Source organism: Halichoerus grypus, chromosome 8 (genome assembly GCF_964656455.1).
Source record: "Halichoerus grypus chromosome 8, mHalGry1.hap1.1, whole genome shotgun sequence".
NCBI lineage: Eukaryota > Metazoa > Chordata > Mammalia > Carnivora > Phocidae > Halichoerus > Halichoerus grypus.
The window spans coordinates 126,775,414-126,794,511 of NC_135719.1; the positions used below are offsets into that span (position 1 = coordinate 126,775,414).

General features: G+C 50.4%; 1 protein-coding gene across 2 annotated transcripts in view; it reads left to right on the forward strand.

Moving 5' to 3' along the window:
• Window positions 1-19,098, forward strand: part of ESRRB (estrogen related receptor beta) — a 52,733-nt gene that overhangs the window by 11,338 nt on the left and 22,297 nt on the right. For both annotated transcript variants that reach the window (XM_036084312.2, XM_078054002.1), the window contains exon 2: window positions 7,539-7,655. In XM_036084312.2, coding sequence (XP_035940205.2) covers window positions 7,539-7,655 — 117 coding nt within the window. The remainder of the gene's footprint in view (window positions 1-7,538; window positions 7,656-19,098) is intronic.

Consider the following 19,098-nt stretch of genomic DNA (forward strand, 5'->3'; position numbering starts at 1 on the left):
ATAATAAGGAGGGGTTGGACAATTTCTTGAGCTTAATTCTTAATTTGTAACTTTTATCAAAATAATGTGTGCATAGTTTAAAAAAGTATAATAGAAGTGTAAGTCTCATAATGAAAAGTAATAGTCCCATAGTCCCTGGCCCTTCACATCCTCTTTCCTCCCCTCACGATCCAGAGTTAGCCTTTTTTTTTTTTTTTAAGGTTTTTTTTATTTATTTGACAGAGATAAAGAGCACAAGTAGGCAGAGTGGCAGTCAGGGGGAGAGAGAGAAGCAGGCTTCCCGCTGAGCAGGGAGCCCGACGTGGAGCTGGAGCCCGACGTGGAGCTCGATCCCAGGACCCTGGGATCATGACCTGAGCTGAAGGCAGCTGCTTAACCAACTGAGCCACCCAGGCGCCCCCAGAGTTAGCCTTTTAAGAAAAAATTTCTTCTAGCATTTATCATTGTAGTTACTAATTGGATTTTACAGCTATGTTTACTGAGTTGGCAATTTTGGCATTATTTCTTGACTTTGTGTTATGGACAATGAAGAATTAGTTCCAGTTATACAACCCATCCCAACCACACACACACATTTCCCATCTTTCCATTGTCTGAATATGGTTGCATCACAATTTTTGGTTAAATCTCTTTGCTGACTGCTAATTCCTTCTCCATTTGTCCTTCACTCTTCTCCTGGGTTGTATACCCTGTTTCCTGGATCCTGCCTCTTCCTCTTTTTGCTTCCTCCATTCTGTGCAGAGCACATGCTGGAAAGGCACAGGGGAGGTAAAATTATCGATGCCTTGGAAGTGTGGAAATGTCTTTACTCATGCCTTCAACCCACACATGAGATTTATATCTTGGCTTGGTAGAAAATACTGGCTGGAAGTAATTTTCCCCCAGATGATACCATGGCTGCTTTTCTTAGTTTCTGGTGCTGCCCTCAAAAAGTTCAAGGCATCCTTTAGAGACTGTATATTGAGACCTCACTCTTGCACACATGGTTCTGGGTGCTGAGGAAACTTCAGTGAACAAAGCAGATAAGAAGATGAATAAATATGAAGTCAGGTGATGAGTGCTAAGAAGAAAAAAAGTGGCAGTGCGCAAAAGGGGTGTGTGTTTGTGTGTTTCTTTTGAGCTTTTTTCCCTTGTGGTTTCAGATACGGTGACTGATCTTACTCTCCATCTTCCGTTTTTGACTTGTTTTTTTACTCTCCCTGAAAAATTTTAGACTCTTCTTTCTTTGTTCTCTCAGATTGAAATTTTATGATAAAAGTCTGTGTTGTGTGTTGTAGGTCTTTTTACTATTTATTTATTTATTTTCGTATTTTTGTTTTGAGATAATTGAAGGGTCACATGCAGTTTTAAGAAATAACCCGGAGAGATCCCATATACCTTTCACCCAGTTTCCCCCGAAGATAACATCTTATTCAGATTTTACCAGTTGTACGCACAGTGTGTGTGTGTTAGTTCTTTGCAATTCTCTGCAATTTTATCACCCCATGGACTCCTGTGACCATCACTACCATCAGATAGAGAAAATCAGATAGAGAAGAGCTATGACCACCTCCCTCCCTCTCCCCTCCCTGACCCTTGGCAGCTACTAATTTGTTCTCCACCTCCATAATTTTATCCAGATCTTTTTTCATTCATTCCTCTGGGCTTTTACTTTTTTATCTGGAAACTCAAATTCTTCAGGTCTTAGAAATTTCCACCGCCCTCCCCCTCCCTCTCTTCTTTGGTTTCTGCCTTTGTGATGACTTCCTCTTCATCTTCACGCTTTTCTCTCTTAAAAGTTCTGATGATTGGATACTGAGCTTCTAGGATCAACTGTAATTCTTACATCTATTCTAGCCTGTTGTCCATTGCTTGGATTTTGGGTCAGTAGCCCCTCAGCTCTTCTGAACCTTTTGTGGCTTTCAGATTTTTAATTTCTATAAGCTCCATTTTATACACTTTTTTTTTTTTTTTTTACTTTTTATTGCACGCTGTTCTTGTTTCATGAATACAGTGGGTTTTTTTCTTCTCAAGTTGATAGTATGCTGGTTATTGCTTTGCGAGCCCGTTTCTACTTCCTGCTTGTCCTGCTTTCTTCCCACATAGTTTCCCCTCATTTATTTGTTTTGCTTAGTCTTTCATATTGAAGGCTTTTTTAATGAATGTGTTGGTAATCCTTGGCTGGCCGGCTGAAATGCAAATAGGGATAAAAAGCATAGAAAGAGCATTCCCTTGGTTTATCTTTATCTGCTGGTCTCCTCCCTGATGCTGTGCTATCTCCCAGAGAAGAACCCTATAAATTCCTATCTTTGGGTGAGGGGTGGAGTGTACAGATGCTAGAGTTTTGGGAGCGGGCCTGGGGGTGCGCTGGGTGGTCTCGCTGTTAGTCATCCTGTTTCCAGCTTTGGCTTCCCTTCTGCTCACAGGAGAGCCTGGGTCCTTAAGTCCAGAACTTGACTCGCTCATATTCCCCAGAGATTAAGCTGGCTTCTCTTAGGTGGGTTGTGGAGGACTCCTTGGTGGCCACATGAAGTAGTAGCTAAGTACTCCCTAAATACAGATTAGCAGCAAATCCCCCTGTTTTCGGCCCCGCACTCCGTTACATCTTCTGTGTATCTTCAGTCTTCAAGCCTGAGGCTTTCTGAGGTTCTGCAGTACAAATGGCTTGTCATCTAGAGCCCCCTCTCCGGCTACTTCGGTTTTTTTGTTTGGTTGTTCGGTTTTTTGTTTTTTTTTTTTTAGAAAGAGAGAGTGCATGGGGGGGTGAGGGGTGGAGAGGGAGAGACAGAGAATCTCAAGCAGGCTCCATGCTCAGCACAGAGCCTGACTCAGGGCTCAACTACATAACCCCAAGATCACGACCCAAACCGAAATCAAGAGTTGGACACCCAACCAACTCAACTAGGCGCCCCTGGCTACTTTGCTTTTCACTTCGTTCATTCTTCTGCGAGAGTTCTCACTCCCGTGCTGCCACTCAGCATGCCGTGATGGAGGAGTTTTGCACAGGAAGGTTATTAACATCGCTCCGGGGGCGGTGTGGGGGTAAACTGGAATGGGACCTGGAGACAGACGTGAGGCAAGAGGTGATGAGTATGAGGACTCACTGTGGCCAGAGGGGAAGGAGGGATGAAATACGAACCGAGTAGGATGAGAAGGACCTTAGGACCGAAGGAGAGGGAAGAATCCAGGATGCCACCTCAGTTTCTGACCGAAGGGACACAGTGAGAAGAGCAGACTGCGTGAGGATAAGTTCAGTTGAAGTGTGAGGGACTTCCGCGTGGAAATATCCAGCAGGCAGATGGATACTGGCAGGGTCTTTTGCTGCTGATCCTTACCAAGTATGTGATAGTGGGAGCCCGTGGTGGGAATGAGATCATCCAGCTAGCAGTTGAAGGAGGAGGGAAGGGTGCGGAGTTGGGGACAGAGAAGAAAAAGTCTGTGTCCCCCAGAAGTGAGATAAACAGGGGACGGGAACCAGGTGACTACCATCCCAGCCCTTCCACAGCAGTGACCTAAATGGTGGCCATTCAGGCTCCGACATTAGCCAGCAGCCCCAGAGACAGGCGTCCTCCCGGGAGCCCTCTGTGTGAGCTCTGTGAACCACCCGAGTCCCGCAAGAGGACGGCCCACTGCCTGCAGCTGTTCAGGGACAGCTGATGGGGATGCCCTTGGGGTTTCCTTCTGGGGCACAGGATCAAAGAGAGCTGATGGTGGGGATTTCCCCTCTGCCTTGAGGTCAGAGGGCACACGGAAGTGCAGGTCAGGTTCCGGGCATTCCTGCCTCCCCCCCCCCCCCCCCCGCACCACAGGTGCAGGCGCACCAGCTCTGAGGTCACCACCGGGCTTGAGGTTCTTCAGTGGCAGAAGCGGTGGCTGGCCTCACGTCTGACACCTAGAAAAGACTTACCCCAGAGTCTCCTGGTGCATTTACCCTGGCAGCCGTTCCTGGGGGTGAAAATAAGCACAGTAGCCTTGATTCCTTGCTGGCCCACACGTTTACCTCACTAAGCCCTTTACGTGCTTTCTGTCCCTGTAGCACACAACTTTAGAAGAGGGGAATGTGCTGTGCCCATTTTACAGATGATGAAATGGGCCCAGGGAAGTTCCGTGACTTGCCTGACGTGTAGTGTCTGCCTCTGTCTATACTGGGCACACTCCCGTGTTAGAACTCCGAATTTATGCTAGCCATTGGCTGTGTCCTTGTCCCATGAGAGCCCACCTCCAGACCTGCCACACTTCAGCTGCTGGTGGTGGTGGTGTGTGTGCGTGTTCCACAGACGCCCCTCCCTGCCCCCGGCTCTCCTAGCTGCCCTCCGGAGACCACAGGAATTCTGATGAATTAATCTCATCACTTTATCGAGGAGGCACTTACAGAAATTACAAGGCAAGGCCACCAGCCTGGCTTTGCTGGCAGCCAGCCGCTGGGGCCATAAAACAAATTGAAAGGAACAAAAATAAATAAATAAAATTAGAATTCTCTCTCTCTCTCTCTCTCACACACACACACACACACACACACACACACACACACAGGGGGTCAAGAACGTCGCTCAGGTTCTTGTTGTTAACGCTCAGTCCTCTTGTCCTGGGAGAGCACTAGTGCCAAATCGACAGAGTTATTGACCCCCTGCTCGAGCAACAACCCTGCAAAACCTGGGACCCATCCTCCAGGGGATGTCAGGCTGCCTGTGCAGCCGAGACCAGTGGAGGTGAAGAGCTGGCAGCACGCAAGTGGCCTCCCAAGGCAGCGTGAGTTCCCTTGCCAGGTGAATGCGGCGTCGCGACGGGCCCCGCGAGCTCACTGCACCGTGGTTCAGGGCGAGACTTGAGCCAGACCGTCTGGGTTCAAGTCCTTGCTCTGCCTCATCCTGGACTCTGCTCACCTCTCTCAGCGCTAAGGTGGAGAAAAGAAGGTGTTCACTTCCAGAGTTGTTGGGGGAAGGAAGGAGGCCGTATAGGAAAAGCAGAGCCGTGGCTTATTCATGAGGAGCCCTTGTCCGTGTGGATGGAGCACCTGCTGTGTGTGGGGCACCTGGAGTCACACAGGGAGGAGAAGCAGCAGCATCTTAAGTGGGCCCTGGAGGTGTAGGCCGGCCAGGTGAGGTGGTGGAGAGAGCTCACTGGGAGTGTTCCAGGCAGCACTGGAACAAAGGCCTGGGAGCCTCGGTTATCACTGAGTTCCAGGAACTGATCATTGTGGAGAGCAATAGGGATGTCAAGGCTGAAGAGAGACGAGTGGGGTGGGAAGGCGGCCGGGACCAAATTCTACAGAGCCTTCCTTCCAAGCCAGGATAGACTTGGATGAGTTAGTTTATATCTGTGTTTTCTTCCTGTTCATCTTTTCAATTTACCGCGCTTATGGGAATATTGAAATTATTTGCCAGAAGTCACACAAGCCAGAGCAAACTAAGACAGGGATGGGCATAGCATTGGATAAAAGAGGGGAGGGGCATGCAGAATCTTTATCCCTTCCCCTTCCTGACCTCCTCCACCCTCCGGTGCAGAGGCTGACTTCTAGACTCCCCTCCCCCACAGGAAGTGGGCGGGAGAAAGGTGATAGGAAGCCCGGTGCGGGGGGGGGGGGGGGGGGGGGGGGGGGGGACGACGACAGATGGAGATCTAAGGTGCCCCAGGCAAATCAGCCACTTCCTCACCAACACAAAAGGGGGCTAAGGCTACTAAGCTCTTGTGAGCACTCACCTTGCATTTGGGGTTCAATAATTTTATTACTTCAGAGCACTTTGTCAGGGGTAGAAGTTGGTTCCTGCTGGCTCTCAGAAAATCCAACAGTCAGTGTTTTCCATATGCCACATGGGGAGGCTGAGGCACAGGGATGCTGGAGAGCAGTCCCCTCCCTGACTTCCTCCAGACCACCTCAGCTACTGGGTTCACAGCAGGGAGGGGCCTCTCTGGTCTCCCCAAGCTTCTCGTGGGGTGCAAGGGTGGCACAGGGACTCTGTGTGGCCTTTAGGAACTCATTTCAGCGCCCTTAGTCTCAGTTTCTGGGTCTGTGAAATGGGGCATTGGTGGGCCCACCTCCGAGCAGGTGCAGGGTTAAAGTAACCGTTGGAACTGCTAAAGTGGATGGGGTTGGGGCCGGGGGTGGGGTGGGGGGGATTCAGAGGCTAGGCAGGCCTGGAACTGCCCTTTCAAGCCCTGTCTCAGGCTGTGAGTGACCTTTCCAAGACTGCTCTGTGTGCGGCAGTGTCCTTGCTGGGTGAGATGGGCCAGACAGCACCCCTGCTTCAAAGGAGTGTCCCGGGGCCTCAGGAGCGGGGGATGTGGCAGGCAGGCAGGCACCTCACCATGCTCCCTCAGCAGGTGGGCATCTGGATGGGGTGGGAACAGGAGGTTTGCGTTAGTTCAGTGTCTGTTCTCTGAAAACCACAGGCTCTGGAGGACCTCAGAGAGTTGGGACCGGGGCCGGGAAGACCAAATAAAAAACAAAACACTGGGGTTGTTGCTGTCTTGCATTTTACCTTCCAGTTGTCTTCCCTCCCCACCCCTCTGCACCCCCTTTCCTTCCCATTGCTTTTCTCTTCGCATTTATAGCTGCACAATGCATATTTGTTAAGTTATTGTAGACAGGTAAGAGTACAAAGGACAGAGGCTCTGTCCTCTATGAGGCAGCCACAGCCTCTCCTGTAAAATGGGGATCAGTACCTACTTCATGGGATTGCTATGAGGATTCAGCAGGTGACTCATTCAACCAGCTTTTCCTGCAAGGCTTCTGCATGGCAGGGGCTGATCTCGGTGTGGCTGGAGATTGAGCATGTAAACAGTGGGAGCACGGGTCAGGTTCATGGTAGCCGTTATTATAATTCATTAAAGGGGTGAGACAGAAAATGATCACAAACACCCTCTGTAGTAATGAACTGTGGTTATATAATCACCGGCTCAGTGTGGAATAGTGCTTTACAATTTTTTTTTTTTAAGTAAGCTCTACATCCAGCGTGGGGCCTGAACTCACTACCCTGAGATCAAGAGTCCCATGCTCCACCATCTGAGCCAGCCAGGCGACCCAGTGTTTTACAGTTGTTAAAGCAATTTTATAACCATGATCTTGCTAATCTTTCATTTTGGAGATACCACACGGCTTGCAGAGGAGGAAACCGAGAGTCGGTGAGAGGAAAGTGATTTCCTCATGGTCAGCAGGCTGAGAGGCCTGGGCCCTGTGGGCCCAGAGCTGCAGAGAGGCTTTTTCCATGATTTGGGGCCCCGGGCTGGGAGGGCACAGGGGCTCGTGGTCTGCACCTACATTCTGGTCAGTGCAAGGGGATGTTCTCTGGGATAAAATGCCAGCTCAGTGGTGCCTTCAGAGCTGGGGGTGACCATTCTTCCAGGTTGTGGCTGCCTGGCCCACGCAGACCTCCGGGACTGGGAGCTCTGTATTGAAGAGAGTTGGAAAGATTTTGACAAGCACCGCAGAGCACCTACTTTGAGAGCCACTGCCCTACGGGGACCTCGGGACGAGGGGCATTTGTAGGTCTGGCCTTCGGTTGGCGGTGGCCCACTGGGCCCTTGACGCCACCCGTAACCCTGTGTGTATCTGGTTGCAGGGAACATCGAGTACAGCTGCCCGGCCACCAACGAGTGTGAGATCACGAAACGGAGGCGCAAGTCCTGCCAGGCCTGCCGCTTCATGAAATGCCTCAAAGTGGGGATGCTGAAGGAAGGTAAGAGGCCCGCACACCCACGCTGTGCTCTTGCCAAGGCCACCGGGGGTCTCAGGCCCCTGTGTTCCTGTCCCCGGGCCAGTGCAGACCCTGGACGTTTCCTCCCGCATCCCAGGGGAGGAGCCTGCTCCCTGGGGTGCGTCCACCTTTCGTCTCCCACACACCACCCTGCACACAGGTTTACAGCGGCCTCGGAGCTCCACTCCTAAGGTAGACGCGGGGCGTCAGGAAGCCAGGTGTTGGAAGTTCCCCATTCTGGATCCTTTGGGAAACCCCACCTGGGCCCTAGAAAGCTGGCTTGGCCCTCTGGGGAAGGACCTCCTCTTGGGGCGAGCCCCTCGTTCACCCTGGAAGGGGTAGGCTTGAGATGCTGCTGTCCCGCATGGCGGGGCCCTGAGTGTGGGCGTACAAAGAGCAGAGACATTAAAGCCCAGAATGACACATCAGGTCCTCTTCACCTGAGCAGGGCCGCTGTGCTCTCCTGCATGTGGACAGGACACCGCTGTCACCTTGTGGAGGTCCCCCTCCACCGCCACGTTCCCCGCCACCTCATCCTCTTACTTCCCCGTCTCCTCCTCTGTAGCTGAGCCGGCTGGCCTGGCAGGCCATGGGCTCCAAAGACTTACCAGACTTACCAGGATGCTAAAAAGTAGAGTAATGAAATAGTGTAGTAATTATTTTTAAAAAACTGATTGCATGTCGGGGTGATAATATTTTGGATATGTTGGGTGAAACAAAACATAATGTGACGTGAATATTACCCGCTTCTTTTTACCTTCTTTAAAGTGGCTACTCGCAAATTTAAAATGACATGCGGCTCTCATTATTTGGACAGCAGTGCTCTGGGGCTCCTCTTCCTCACCTTCCCTGTTGATCCGCTCAGATGGATGACCCTTGTTCAGGACCATTTTGGGGGATGGGGTGTTTGTGTGTGTGTGTATTTCTCCCCTAACCCAGCTTTAGAGGGAGCTGGCGGAGGTTCTTACATATCAGCTTTTACAATTCTGGGCCCTGGGATTCTTCCAGAAGTGGAAGGAGGCAGGAAAAGTGTGTGCTGATGATCGCATGATGGGGAGAGGCTGGGAGAGAAAGGGAAGGGGCAGGCGAGTCTAGAACATAGTCCCTCACTGAGAGGGGGCTTCTGGAAGCCCAGCCCAGCCTTTGAGGACCAGGGCACTCTTCCCATTGTCCTCCCATCCCCTCCAGGGGAAGAAGGCACGAATTTTAGATGCTTTGTTGGTAGGACAACCTGGACCTTATTGTGGAAATCAGAGACCCCCTCCCCCCGTTTCTATCTCAGGCACCCCCCTTCAGCCCAGCCCAGCATGTGCACCTCTAAAACAGAAGCTCCTGAAGCAGTTCCTCAACTACCCCCATATCCACATAGCATGTTGGCCTTTCAACTGCATTTCTCGTTAGCCGCTTCATTTACCGCCTTGGAGATGGGGAAGCCACTCAGCTGTTAGAAATGTGTGAGCTGCTCTATGGGGGGGGGGGGTCAGCTGAAGAACAGTCCTGTTTCTAAATTAAAGATGGGCTGTCGTAGACCTGCTGAAAGGTTGTGAGTTAGTTCATTTTGATTCTACACAATTTTGGTCTTACCCTGATGATGTAGGGTGTGACCCACCTAGTGGCTGAACTGTGTCCCCTGACTCCTACACCAGGCTTGTTCTGCTCCTCCAGAGCATCCTGGGGTTCACAGGGGAGGAAACTGAGGCATAAAGGCCCTCAGCAGTCTGCTTTGGTGCTGGCCTCTTGACATCCTCCTCTATGTGCTGCTGGAAACCAACCTAACAGTGTCTAGGTCTTCGAGCGAGAGGCTCCTCGCTCCTAAGTCCTGAGGACGAGGGCTGCCACCTTGTGCTGGGAAGCTGGGTGTGAGGGCGCCGGGTCAGGCTGGGGGTCAGCCGTCCAGTGGCCTTTCCTGGTTGTAGGTTGTAGTTTGGCCTCTCTTTGCTTACTTCACAGCAACTGAGGAACTTAGGGCAGAGGGGAGCTGCCGTGCTACCAATGCTCCTGGATTTTAAGGATGGCAGAATTGAGTCCTGCAGAGAGGTTGGGGCTTGAGGTCTCTCCCACCCCCAGCCACCTGCCAGTTTGTGGGGAGCTGGACCCAGAGCCTGGAGCTTCTCCATGCCCTGTGTTGTGTCTGCCCCAACCCCAGGCCACCCCGCCCTCAGCCCAGGATTGTGAGCTGGAGAGCAGGGGAGAGAGGAGAGATGAGGCAAGAGGGAGGACTACCACTTGGAATCCCTGCTGGTTTCTAAGGACGCTGTTTGAAGAAGACTCTCCTCAGGGACTACCCAGTACTGGGAAGAGAGTGGGAGTGCCTCCTAGTGGCCCTCCAGGATGGGGGAATGACAAAGGGGACCCACTGATGGCAGAGAAGTGTGTGGCCAGGTGCACGCTGGTGGCAAAGACAGCTCAGGTACCCGGCGGGCCGCTTCAGAGAAGCGAAGTAGATGCTGTGTGTCCCCAGACTACAGTGTGGGGGTGCTGGGGGCACGTGGGCCTGAGAGAAGCTCTGCCTCGGGGAAGACATGCACGGTGGGGCCCCAACCTTGGCCTCCCTCTGCTCTAAATAGTCCTGTGGTTGGCCCAGGACTTGGATGCAGGAAAGGGTGCAGGATGGCCTCTCTCTTCGGTGGCAGCCAGGGGCATGGCCCCAGCCTGGAGACACCCTTTCTGGAGCTCTGCCTGGAGGAGGAGGGGGCAGTCACCAGAACCCTCCCCGTCCTCACCCTACCCCAGTGCTGGCAGTTCCAAATCCAGAGGGGGCAGGATGACACAAAGGCACCCGAGTCTGGACAAAGCCCAGTGCCTCCATTTAGTTTCTGTCCACCCCCCCAACCCCCGGCAGTGCTGAGCCTTGGCGGGATCCTGCGATCAGAAGCTCCATGGGGACCAGCCCCCTTAGGAGGAGCTTGCCTCATTGAGGAGCCTGGGTTCCTGCCAGCCAGGGGCTCTTGGAAGCTGCCCTGACTCCTGCTTTTGTTTGGTTGTCCCCCCACCACTTTGTGAGCAGGAGCCCAGGCCCCTGGGACCGGCGCGGGCTCCCTGCCTCCCTCTCCTTCCCTCACACAGACCTGACTCTGAAAGGCAGACTCCAGCCTTCCCGGGAGCTGCTCCTTCTCCTTAAGCTTCCACAGTGGGCCTCTCGCATGGAGGAACCGGGGACTGGGGTCTGGGGCCCCATGCAGGGGTGCGGGGGTGGCCGGAGGCTGGGGAAAGGATGGGGATGCCCGCTCCCCTTCCTCCCCATCCCACCTACACATCTGCCTTCTGCCCAGCAGCTCTGGAGGTCTTTTCCAGTTTTTCTTTTCTCAAGTAAAACAACCTGAGAGACTGCTTCATGACTTGGGGGGCCCAGCAACTGCGGAGCGGGGAGGGAGATATCTGGTCGTGCAGCTTCTTTTGGCTCAGCCTCTGCCTTGAGGCTGCCATAGGCTCTGGAATCATCGACAGAGCAATGTAGGCAATGCCCACAGGTTTGTCTCATTTCAAGCAAATCCACTGTGTGAAAGTCTGTATTTTCAGAGGGGAAAAAAAAGTGATTTTTCTCTTCATAAAACCTTGAATACAAAATCCACACTAGGTTGGGAGTGGGTGCCTGCGGCCTCCTCCTGGCTCTGAGGGGAGCTCGCCGTGCGTGTTAGTTCTCACGCTCTCGGGCCTCCACGTCTTCACTGTAGAGCAGGCTCTGCATCAGCAGGTCACGGTGGGGCCCAGGGGGAACAGCTCCTTGGTGAAACCCACTGTGGCACTGCTTTACGATGTCACCTCTCTGGGCGTGTTACTCTAGTATTCGATTCAATGGCAGTCTCCTTTGCGCTGAGCTTTTCTAGCAGCCCATCCGTTGTGTTAGGCGGGGCATCCTGGCTGCCCTGATTTTCCTCCTGGACTCCCTGGTGGGAATCTCAGAGGAGGTATCCTTCTTAGGCTGGCCCCGTCTGGGGTCGAAAGTCAGGATGAGCATCTCCCTTAGGACAACCCTGGAGAAGCTCTCCCCTGAGAGGCGGGCTTCCCAGCCTGGCTAAGGTGTGGCCTGACAGCCTCTCAGTGGAAGAACCTGGAAAACCATTTGCTACCTTTCTCAGGAAGCCCTCACGCTACAGTACAGCTCTGGGCTTTCAGCAGCTCTCCCTCGAAGGCTCGTCCTGCGAACTTCACTTTCTCCTCACCTCACTTCACCTGCCTCAGGCCGGCAGCCTCCCTGTCCCGCTCCTTTTCCTCCATACCTCGGCCCCTGCCCGCCTTTCCCCAAGTGTTTTCTAAAAGATATTTGATTTCAGTGAAAGCTGGGCTGACATCCATGCAATATGCTCTCACTGTCTTTGTGCTTGTTGGGCGGGCGGGGAGGGCTCCTGCGGGGATTCTGGGTAATTGGGTTAGTGGCCAGCTCATGTCAGGAAATTAAAAGGAGGCTCCGATCAGGTTCCTGCTGCATGGGATTTAATGGCTTTGTATTTATAGAGTATTCCGCCTCTAGCCCCTGCCAGAAATACCACTTTTCTGGCCCTCTGAATGAAGAAAGAGGATGAGAGATGACTTGCCTTTAAAAGTTCTTTTTTCTTTTCCAAGATGCATTAGTGTTCTGAAACAAACCAGCTCTCCGGCACTTCAGAGAATAGTTTTGAACTAGAGCCCAAGAACCCTGATGTATATTTGTATCCCCTCCCCCCCCAACCACTTTCCATCTCACACACGTGCTCATCGACGCACACACATGCACGTGTGCGAGTACATACTCAAAGTCTGACAGCTCACGAGATCTTCCCACGTGGCCTCAGCCTCTGGGCCGCTCGGGCACAATGACCTCATGACCTTTGGTTGGGGAGATGTTAACTGAATGAAGCCATAGGGGATGATCTTGTTTGTGCCGAATCCTTATTACTGTTCATGCAGGACTTTTGGTGTGCCAAAGCATGAAATAACAGGTTCGGCGATCACACAGACCCAGCGAAACCCCAGTGTGACCACTAATCAGCTCTCCAGGTGCTTTACTTAAATCTCCATCAGCCTCCTTTTCCTCCTCTGTAAAATGGGAATCCTAATCGTAGTCATTTTCATCTTGCTCCCAACTCTTCAGGGAAAGCCCCGGAGTTGTACCACAAAGTAGGATGTCAGTCCTTGATTGGAGATGGATATTCTTCATCATGTTATGAACTGATTTTCTTCCATGATCCAGGAGGCAGTTTTGAATCTCCCATGGCCTCTCTTCCCCCATCCTTGGCCAATGATCTTGCTTTACATTTTCTTGGAAAAAATAGAAACAGTCAAGTGGGGGAGTTTCTTACCCACCTGCCATTGAATCCACAAACCTACCTGTTGTTTCCTGTCTTTACCCCCTTACAGATACCGCTGCTCCTGTCAAAAGCCGGTCTCCCTGCCTATGCTCTGACTCTCTCTCTTTCTTCATCAAGGACTTCAGTCATGTAGTATCATTTCTTCTTCCAGCATCGTCAGACCCTTGCTCACTACTGGATCATTTTCATCAGCACACAAACATACTTTTATTCTCCCCTTATAAAAACAAAATTAAAATTTAAAAACCCCCACAGCTGTATTTTAACCCTTCACCTTCATCCAGCTCCTGCTACCTCACCCTGCTCCCCTTTCCAACAAAACTTCCCCAAAGAGTTGATAGCATTTACTATATCACCGTCTTTCAGGCAGCCAGAAGGAAGCATAGCCTCGCCAGCTCATTGGAAGGATGGGACCCAGAACTGGCGTGTGTTTCTTCCACTCACAGCTCATTGGTGGAACCTGGTCAAATGGCCACACCTCTGCAAGGAAGTCTGGGAATTGTAGTCTTTAGCTGGGTGGGATGCCATGTGTCCAGCTAAAACTCTTTTGGTTTGGAAAAGGGGAATAATGTATTTTAGTGGGCAATCACTGATACATGCCAAAAATATATGTAAAGTATGAAGAATACGGATACCTTCCATCCAATGGGAGAAAAAAAATTTAGCCTGACTCTTCAGGTTTCCCTTTGTGCCCTTTCCCATTTTCATTACCCTCAGAGGTAACTTTATTGTTTTTCCTTTGCTTTTTAAAATAGTTTTATCATGTTTCTATCTCTATGGGTATTTTTTGGGCAGGGGTTGTTTGTTTTAGATGACATTATACTATTCATATTCTGCATCGCAGTTATTTTAGATGGTATTTCTGAGACGAATGCTCTTGTTACATGGGGCTGTAATCCATTCATTTGCATTGCTATATAGCAGGAGGCAGCCAGAGAATAAATATTTTAGGCTTTGTTAGCCGGAAGGCCCCTGTGGCAGCTTCGGAACTCTGCCCTTGTTCCCCGAGCGAAAGCAGCCACAGATGATGTAGAAATGAATGAACAGAGCTGTGTTCTGATGAACAGGCAAAGCACTGGGTTTAGCCCAAAGACCTTAGTTTGCAAACTCCTGCACCGTAGGATCATTGGATGAGTTTAGGGGAGTTTGATTTCCCTTTCTGCTGCTGAGGGAGCCGTGTCTCACGCGCCCTGGTGTCCTGGTGCTCGTGTGTAAGGGATTTCAGGCCTGGGGGGGTAGAAGGGCCAGGTATGTGCATCTTCAGCTTTATCGGATGATATGAAATTGTTCTTGATTCGGTTGTACTGACTTCCTACTCGTGTTTAGATGTTCTGGTTGCTCCATATCCTCCACCAACACTTTTTAAATTTTTGCTAGTGCTTAAAGTGATGTCTTACTATCCTTTGATATGTACTCTCTCCACTATCAGATAAGCATATTTCATATGCGTACTAGCCACTTGGGATTCCTTTTCTGTGAGGTGCTTGCTTGCCTGAGCCTTTTCCCTGTTTTTCTACTTTATTTTTTTACTCTGGTCTTCAAGACCCTGGGTGATCTAGCCCCTCCTCCCTTTTCAGTGTCATCTGGTCCCATTTCTCTCCTGGCCCCTCACTCCTGCTCACTCTGCTCCAGCCCTACTGGTTTACTTTTGATCCTCAAGCATGACAGACTCTTTCCCACCCTACGAACTTTGGGCTGTTCCCCTGCCTGGAATGCCTGCCCCATGGCTGGCTCCTCATCCTTGCAGCCCAAACTTAAGTGCCATCTCAGAAGGCCTCTCTTCCCACTTCCTTTCTTATCATATCCTTTTGTTTACGTCCTTGTTGAACTTCTCCCAACTTGAAATTATTTATTCATTTGTTTGTTTGCCTGCTTTTTACGGTGACAGCCTCTAAACCAATTGTTACTGATTTAGAGATTCATGAATTCCTTCGAAAATCCAGTGAAAATTCTGCCATAAAACACACACAAGGACTTGAACATAAAATTTTTTTTTTTTTTAAAGATTTTATTTATTTATTTGAGAGAGAGAGAATGAGAGACAGAGAGCATGAGAGGGAGGAGGGTCAGAGGGAGAAGCAGACTCCCTGCGAGCAGGGAGCCCGATGCGGGACTCGATCCCAGGACTCCAGGATCATGACCTGAGCCGAAGGCAGTCGCTTAACCAACTGAGCCACCCAGGCGCCCGAACATAAAATTTTGCAGACAATTTTAGGAGCTTCATAGAACCCCTGAAGCCCACCTAAGAGGTTCCTGAAGTCAGATTAAGGCCTGTGATTACAGAACCAGAGTTTTAGAGATAGAACCTGAGAAATAATTCAGGCTCCTGGATGGTAAATTGCCTTTAGTTGCACTGTCAGTTGTGGGGTGGGGAGTGACTGCCTAGATGCATGATCCAAAGACGTACACACAATTGGGATTGGTAGGCAAGAGTGCTGTGAGCGATTAGCAATGTCTGCCACAGACTAGGAGGTGGAAGGCGTTGGCACAGCTGACAGCTATTGGCCGTGCCTGGTATGATGAGTTTAATTTGCCCGAGGCCACGCTGCTAGTAAATAACTGAGCTGAGTGGTAGCTAGTTTCCTTGGTTGTGTGAGAATTCCTTTTAAGAAGCCCATTCCAACTCAGTGTAGATAGCTTGGCCAAGTAGCAAAGCCTGTAGCTTTTACTCAAAGGGGAGAAAAGAGCAAGGGAAAGGAAGGGGAGACTGGTCTAAATAGCTTTGCCCTGTTGCGTGCACAGTGGAGTCTTCTTGGCAGCTGGGAATGCAGTGACAACCCAGGCTTGCTGAAATGCCCTTGGGCATATGATGGCCTGAGTGAGAAGGGTCTAGAGAAGAGAGCAGCTGATGGATAATTTAATATTATTATTAAATTATAATAGCCAAGGGCTCCTCATTCAGGACATTGTACCCATCCAGGAACCATTGGTACAAGCCCCAGGATATTAGGTAGCATGTGGGTTTATCCACCTACGAGGCTCCCTTGACTTCTTGTGAATCAGGCATGAGACTGAGACTCTCTCTTCACCATTATGATAGGGCACCAGGGTAAGAGGCAGCCCCAGATAGCCATCCTGTCCTAGGCAGCAAGGTGAGCATACCTGTCACGCACAACCCCCTGCAGGACAGGTATTAAAGGAAGCCCCGCATGTGCAGGGGTGTAGATAAGTGCTGAGGGCATTCTGCTGTGCTGGGGCACCCATCAACATGCCCTCATGACCCGCAGCCTGTGGGTACCCACATCACCTTCTGGGTGGTTTCCTCTTCATAGAGATGAGTCAGCTGTAATTTGGTAGAACTTACAGGCAGAGTCAACCCTAAGTCCCCAAGGAAGAAGACTGGTCAGATACAGTACTGAATGAAACAGGTTTAGAACAGTGCTCCCCAGACCTGGCAAGTTATCAGAATCTCTGGAGGAACATTGAAAAATTATCCATTCCTGGACATCCGCCCGAGACCTTCTGACTCAGAACCTCAAGGGGTAAGTACTCAGAGTCTGTATCATTCAGAGGCTTTCCATGGCATCCCAATGACCCCACAGTCTGGTTGTCTCAAGTTCAAAGCCAAGGAGATAGGACTTGGAGGTCAAGGTTCAGATCCTCCCTCTGATATTTCCTGGCTGTGTGTCCCTGAGCAAGTTACCAGCCCTTTCTGAGCTTCAGTTTTCACATGGGAATAACAATAATCATGGATTCTCCTTCCCTCAATATTGTTATGCAGAATTAATGAGATATGGAAATAGCTTTGTAAACTGTGAAGCATTGCACAAACGTGAACCTGCTTACATCATTCATAAACCAAGGACATTGAATAGAGGGTGGGATTTGTGGGTCAGGCGAAGAGAAAGGTCCTGACCAGGAACACTTTGCAATGTCAGGAGAGATCCTGCCCTTAGACGCGGACGGCAGCTCTGCAGAGGCGGCCTGGGGCGGGGTGTGTGTATGGGGGTGGGGGTGGGGGGAGCACACAGGCTCAGAGGCCTTCCCCTCTCCAGCCTGGTCTGAACGTTTCCTGTGGGAAGAGAAATGTGACAGGAGCAGCGTCTGGGCCAGGCTCTGGGCCAGGTGCAGGGCCACGCTCCTCAGAGCTCTCACTGGTTATTTTTAGTGCCCGGGGAGATAAGAAAGAAACTTGAACTGCCCCCCTGGCGGCTGTGGCCCTGCACTCTTGGCTATTTTTACTTCCGAAAGCCTGGGATCTTGTCCAGCTTAGGGAGGGAAAATGAGAAGAAAGGAGGGAGGTGGAGGAAGGCAGGAATTATTTTACTTCCATTAAGAAAAAAGTCAGAAGCCTGCTCTTATCAAGTCAGCAAGTGGACATCTGATCCAGGACGAGGCAGCCACCACCTCTGGACACGGACGGACCTGCAGGGGGTTGGAGAGGTCAGCAGATGAATGCGGATGGGATCAAGAGGTTGGGGGAGGCTGGCGCCCCCTCCTTCCAAGGATTTTCTGCCCCAGAGTGGCCCTGCAGCTTCCTGAATGTTTCCTGTGCCCTGAGTTGGGAGGTGGGATGGGCCACTGTGGAGGGGCGCCAGCCCAGGGAGGAGCCTGGTGGGGGTCAGGGGCCGTGCAGCTGAAGCCAAGCCGGAGCCTCCCCCTGTGGGTGTATTCCAGAGCTGTGTGCTCCTGGGCACGATACTCAACCTCTCTGAACCTTACTTCCTTAAGGGTTTTTTTGTTTGTTTGTTGTTTTTTTCCCCCCAGGTATCTTAACTCATGTAGTTACAACTAAGGGGGTGTGTTTCTCTCTCTTCCCAAGGAGGAGGCTGTCAGTTCCTGCCAGACCCTACCATCTTCCATGGGCAGATGGAAGGAAAGAAATGACTATTAAGTGCCTACTGTGTACCAAGCACTTGGCTGCTTTCACACATTTTATGTTACTTAATTCCACGAGCTTGAGGAAGGTGAAGTATTTTTAATTGTGACAAAATACAGATAACAAAGTCTGCCATTTTGAAGTCATTTTTAAGTGTACAATTGAGCGGCGCTAAGCACACTGACAGTGATTCTAGTTCCCAAACATTTTTCTCATCCCAATGAGAAACCCTGTACTCATGAAGCAGTGATGCCCATTCTCCCCACCCCACTACCCCTGGTAACCTCCAATCTGCCCTCTTGTCTACTCTAGGTATTTCTTACAAGTGGAATCATACATCTCTCCCTTCGTGTCTGGCTTCTTTCACTGAGCATAATGTTCTCAAGGTTCATCCATGCTGTGGCAGGTCAGAACAGCATCCCTTTTTATGGCTGGATAACACTCCATTGTATGGATACACCACATTTTGTTTATCCAGTCTTCTGCCAAGAGACAGTTAGTTTGCTTCCACCTTGTGACTCTTGGGAGTATTAACTGCCGTGAACATTGAGATTCAAATACCTGCTAGAGTTCCTGATTTCAGTTCCTTTGGGGACGTACCCAGGAAGGACATGGCTGGGCCATACGATATGTATGATATGGATGATAATCTTGTTTCACTTTTTGAGGAATTGCAAAGGTGCTTTCTAGAACAGCTGTACCATTTTATATTTCCACAAGCAGCTAACAGTCTTGTTAATTAATCTTTTTATTTTTGAGATAAGTGGAGATTCACATGTAGTTGTAAGAAATAATACACAGGGATTCCATGTGCCCTTTACCCCGTTTCTCCCAATAGTAGCATCTTGCAAAACTGAGCACAATGTCACGATGCTGATAGTGATACAGTCGAAATAGAGAACAGGATTTTTAATAATAATAATAATATTAACTGACACTTACTGATCACTTACCAGGTGCCATTCACAGGATTTCAAGTGCTTTACACGTACTAACTCATTCAGTCCTACAACGATCCTACAAGGTACATACTATTATTTCGTACAGGTGCAGAAATCGAGGCACAGAAAGGTGAGGAAACTTGCTCAAGGTAACTCAGGTGCTAAGAGGTAGAGTCAGGGATTACATCCAGGTCTGACCCTGAGGCTAGTGCTTCTTTCTTCTGCTTTGGAGGCACAGACCTCTCTGGGCGTCTGCACAGTTGCTACCCTCAAAATAAACATAATCAAAAACAAACATAGTCACCAGGCAAGCCTAGCAAGCCACAGCCAGGAGGGCCCTGGGTCTTTGCTTTCCAGGCCTTGTGATGGAGCATCTC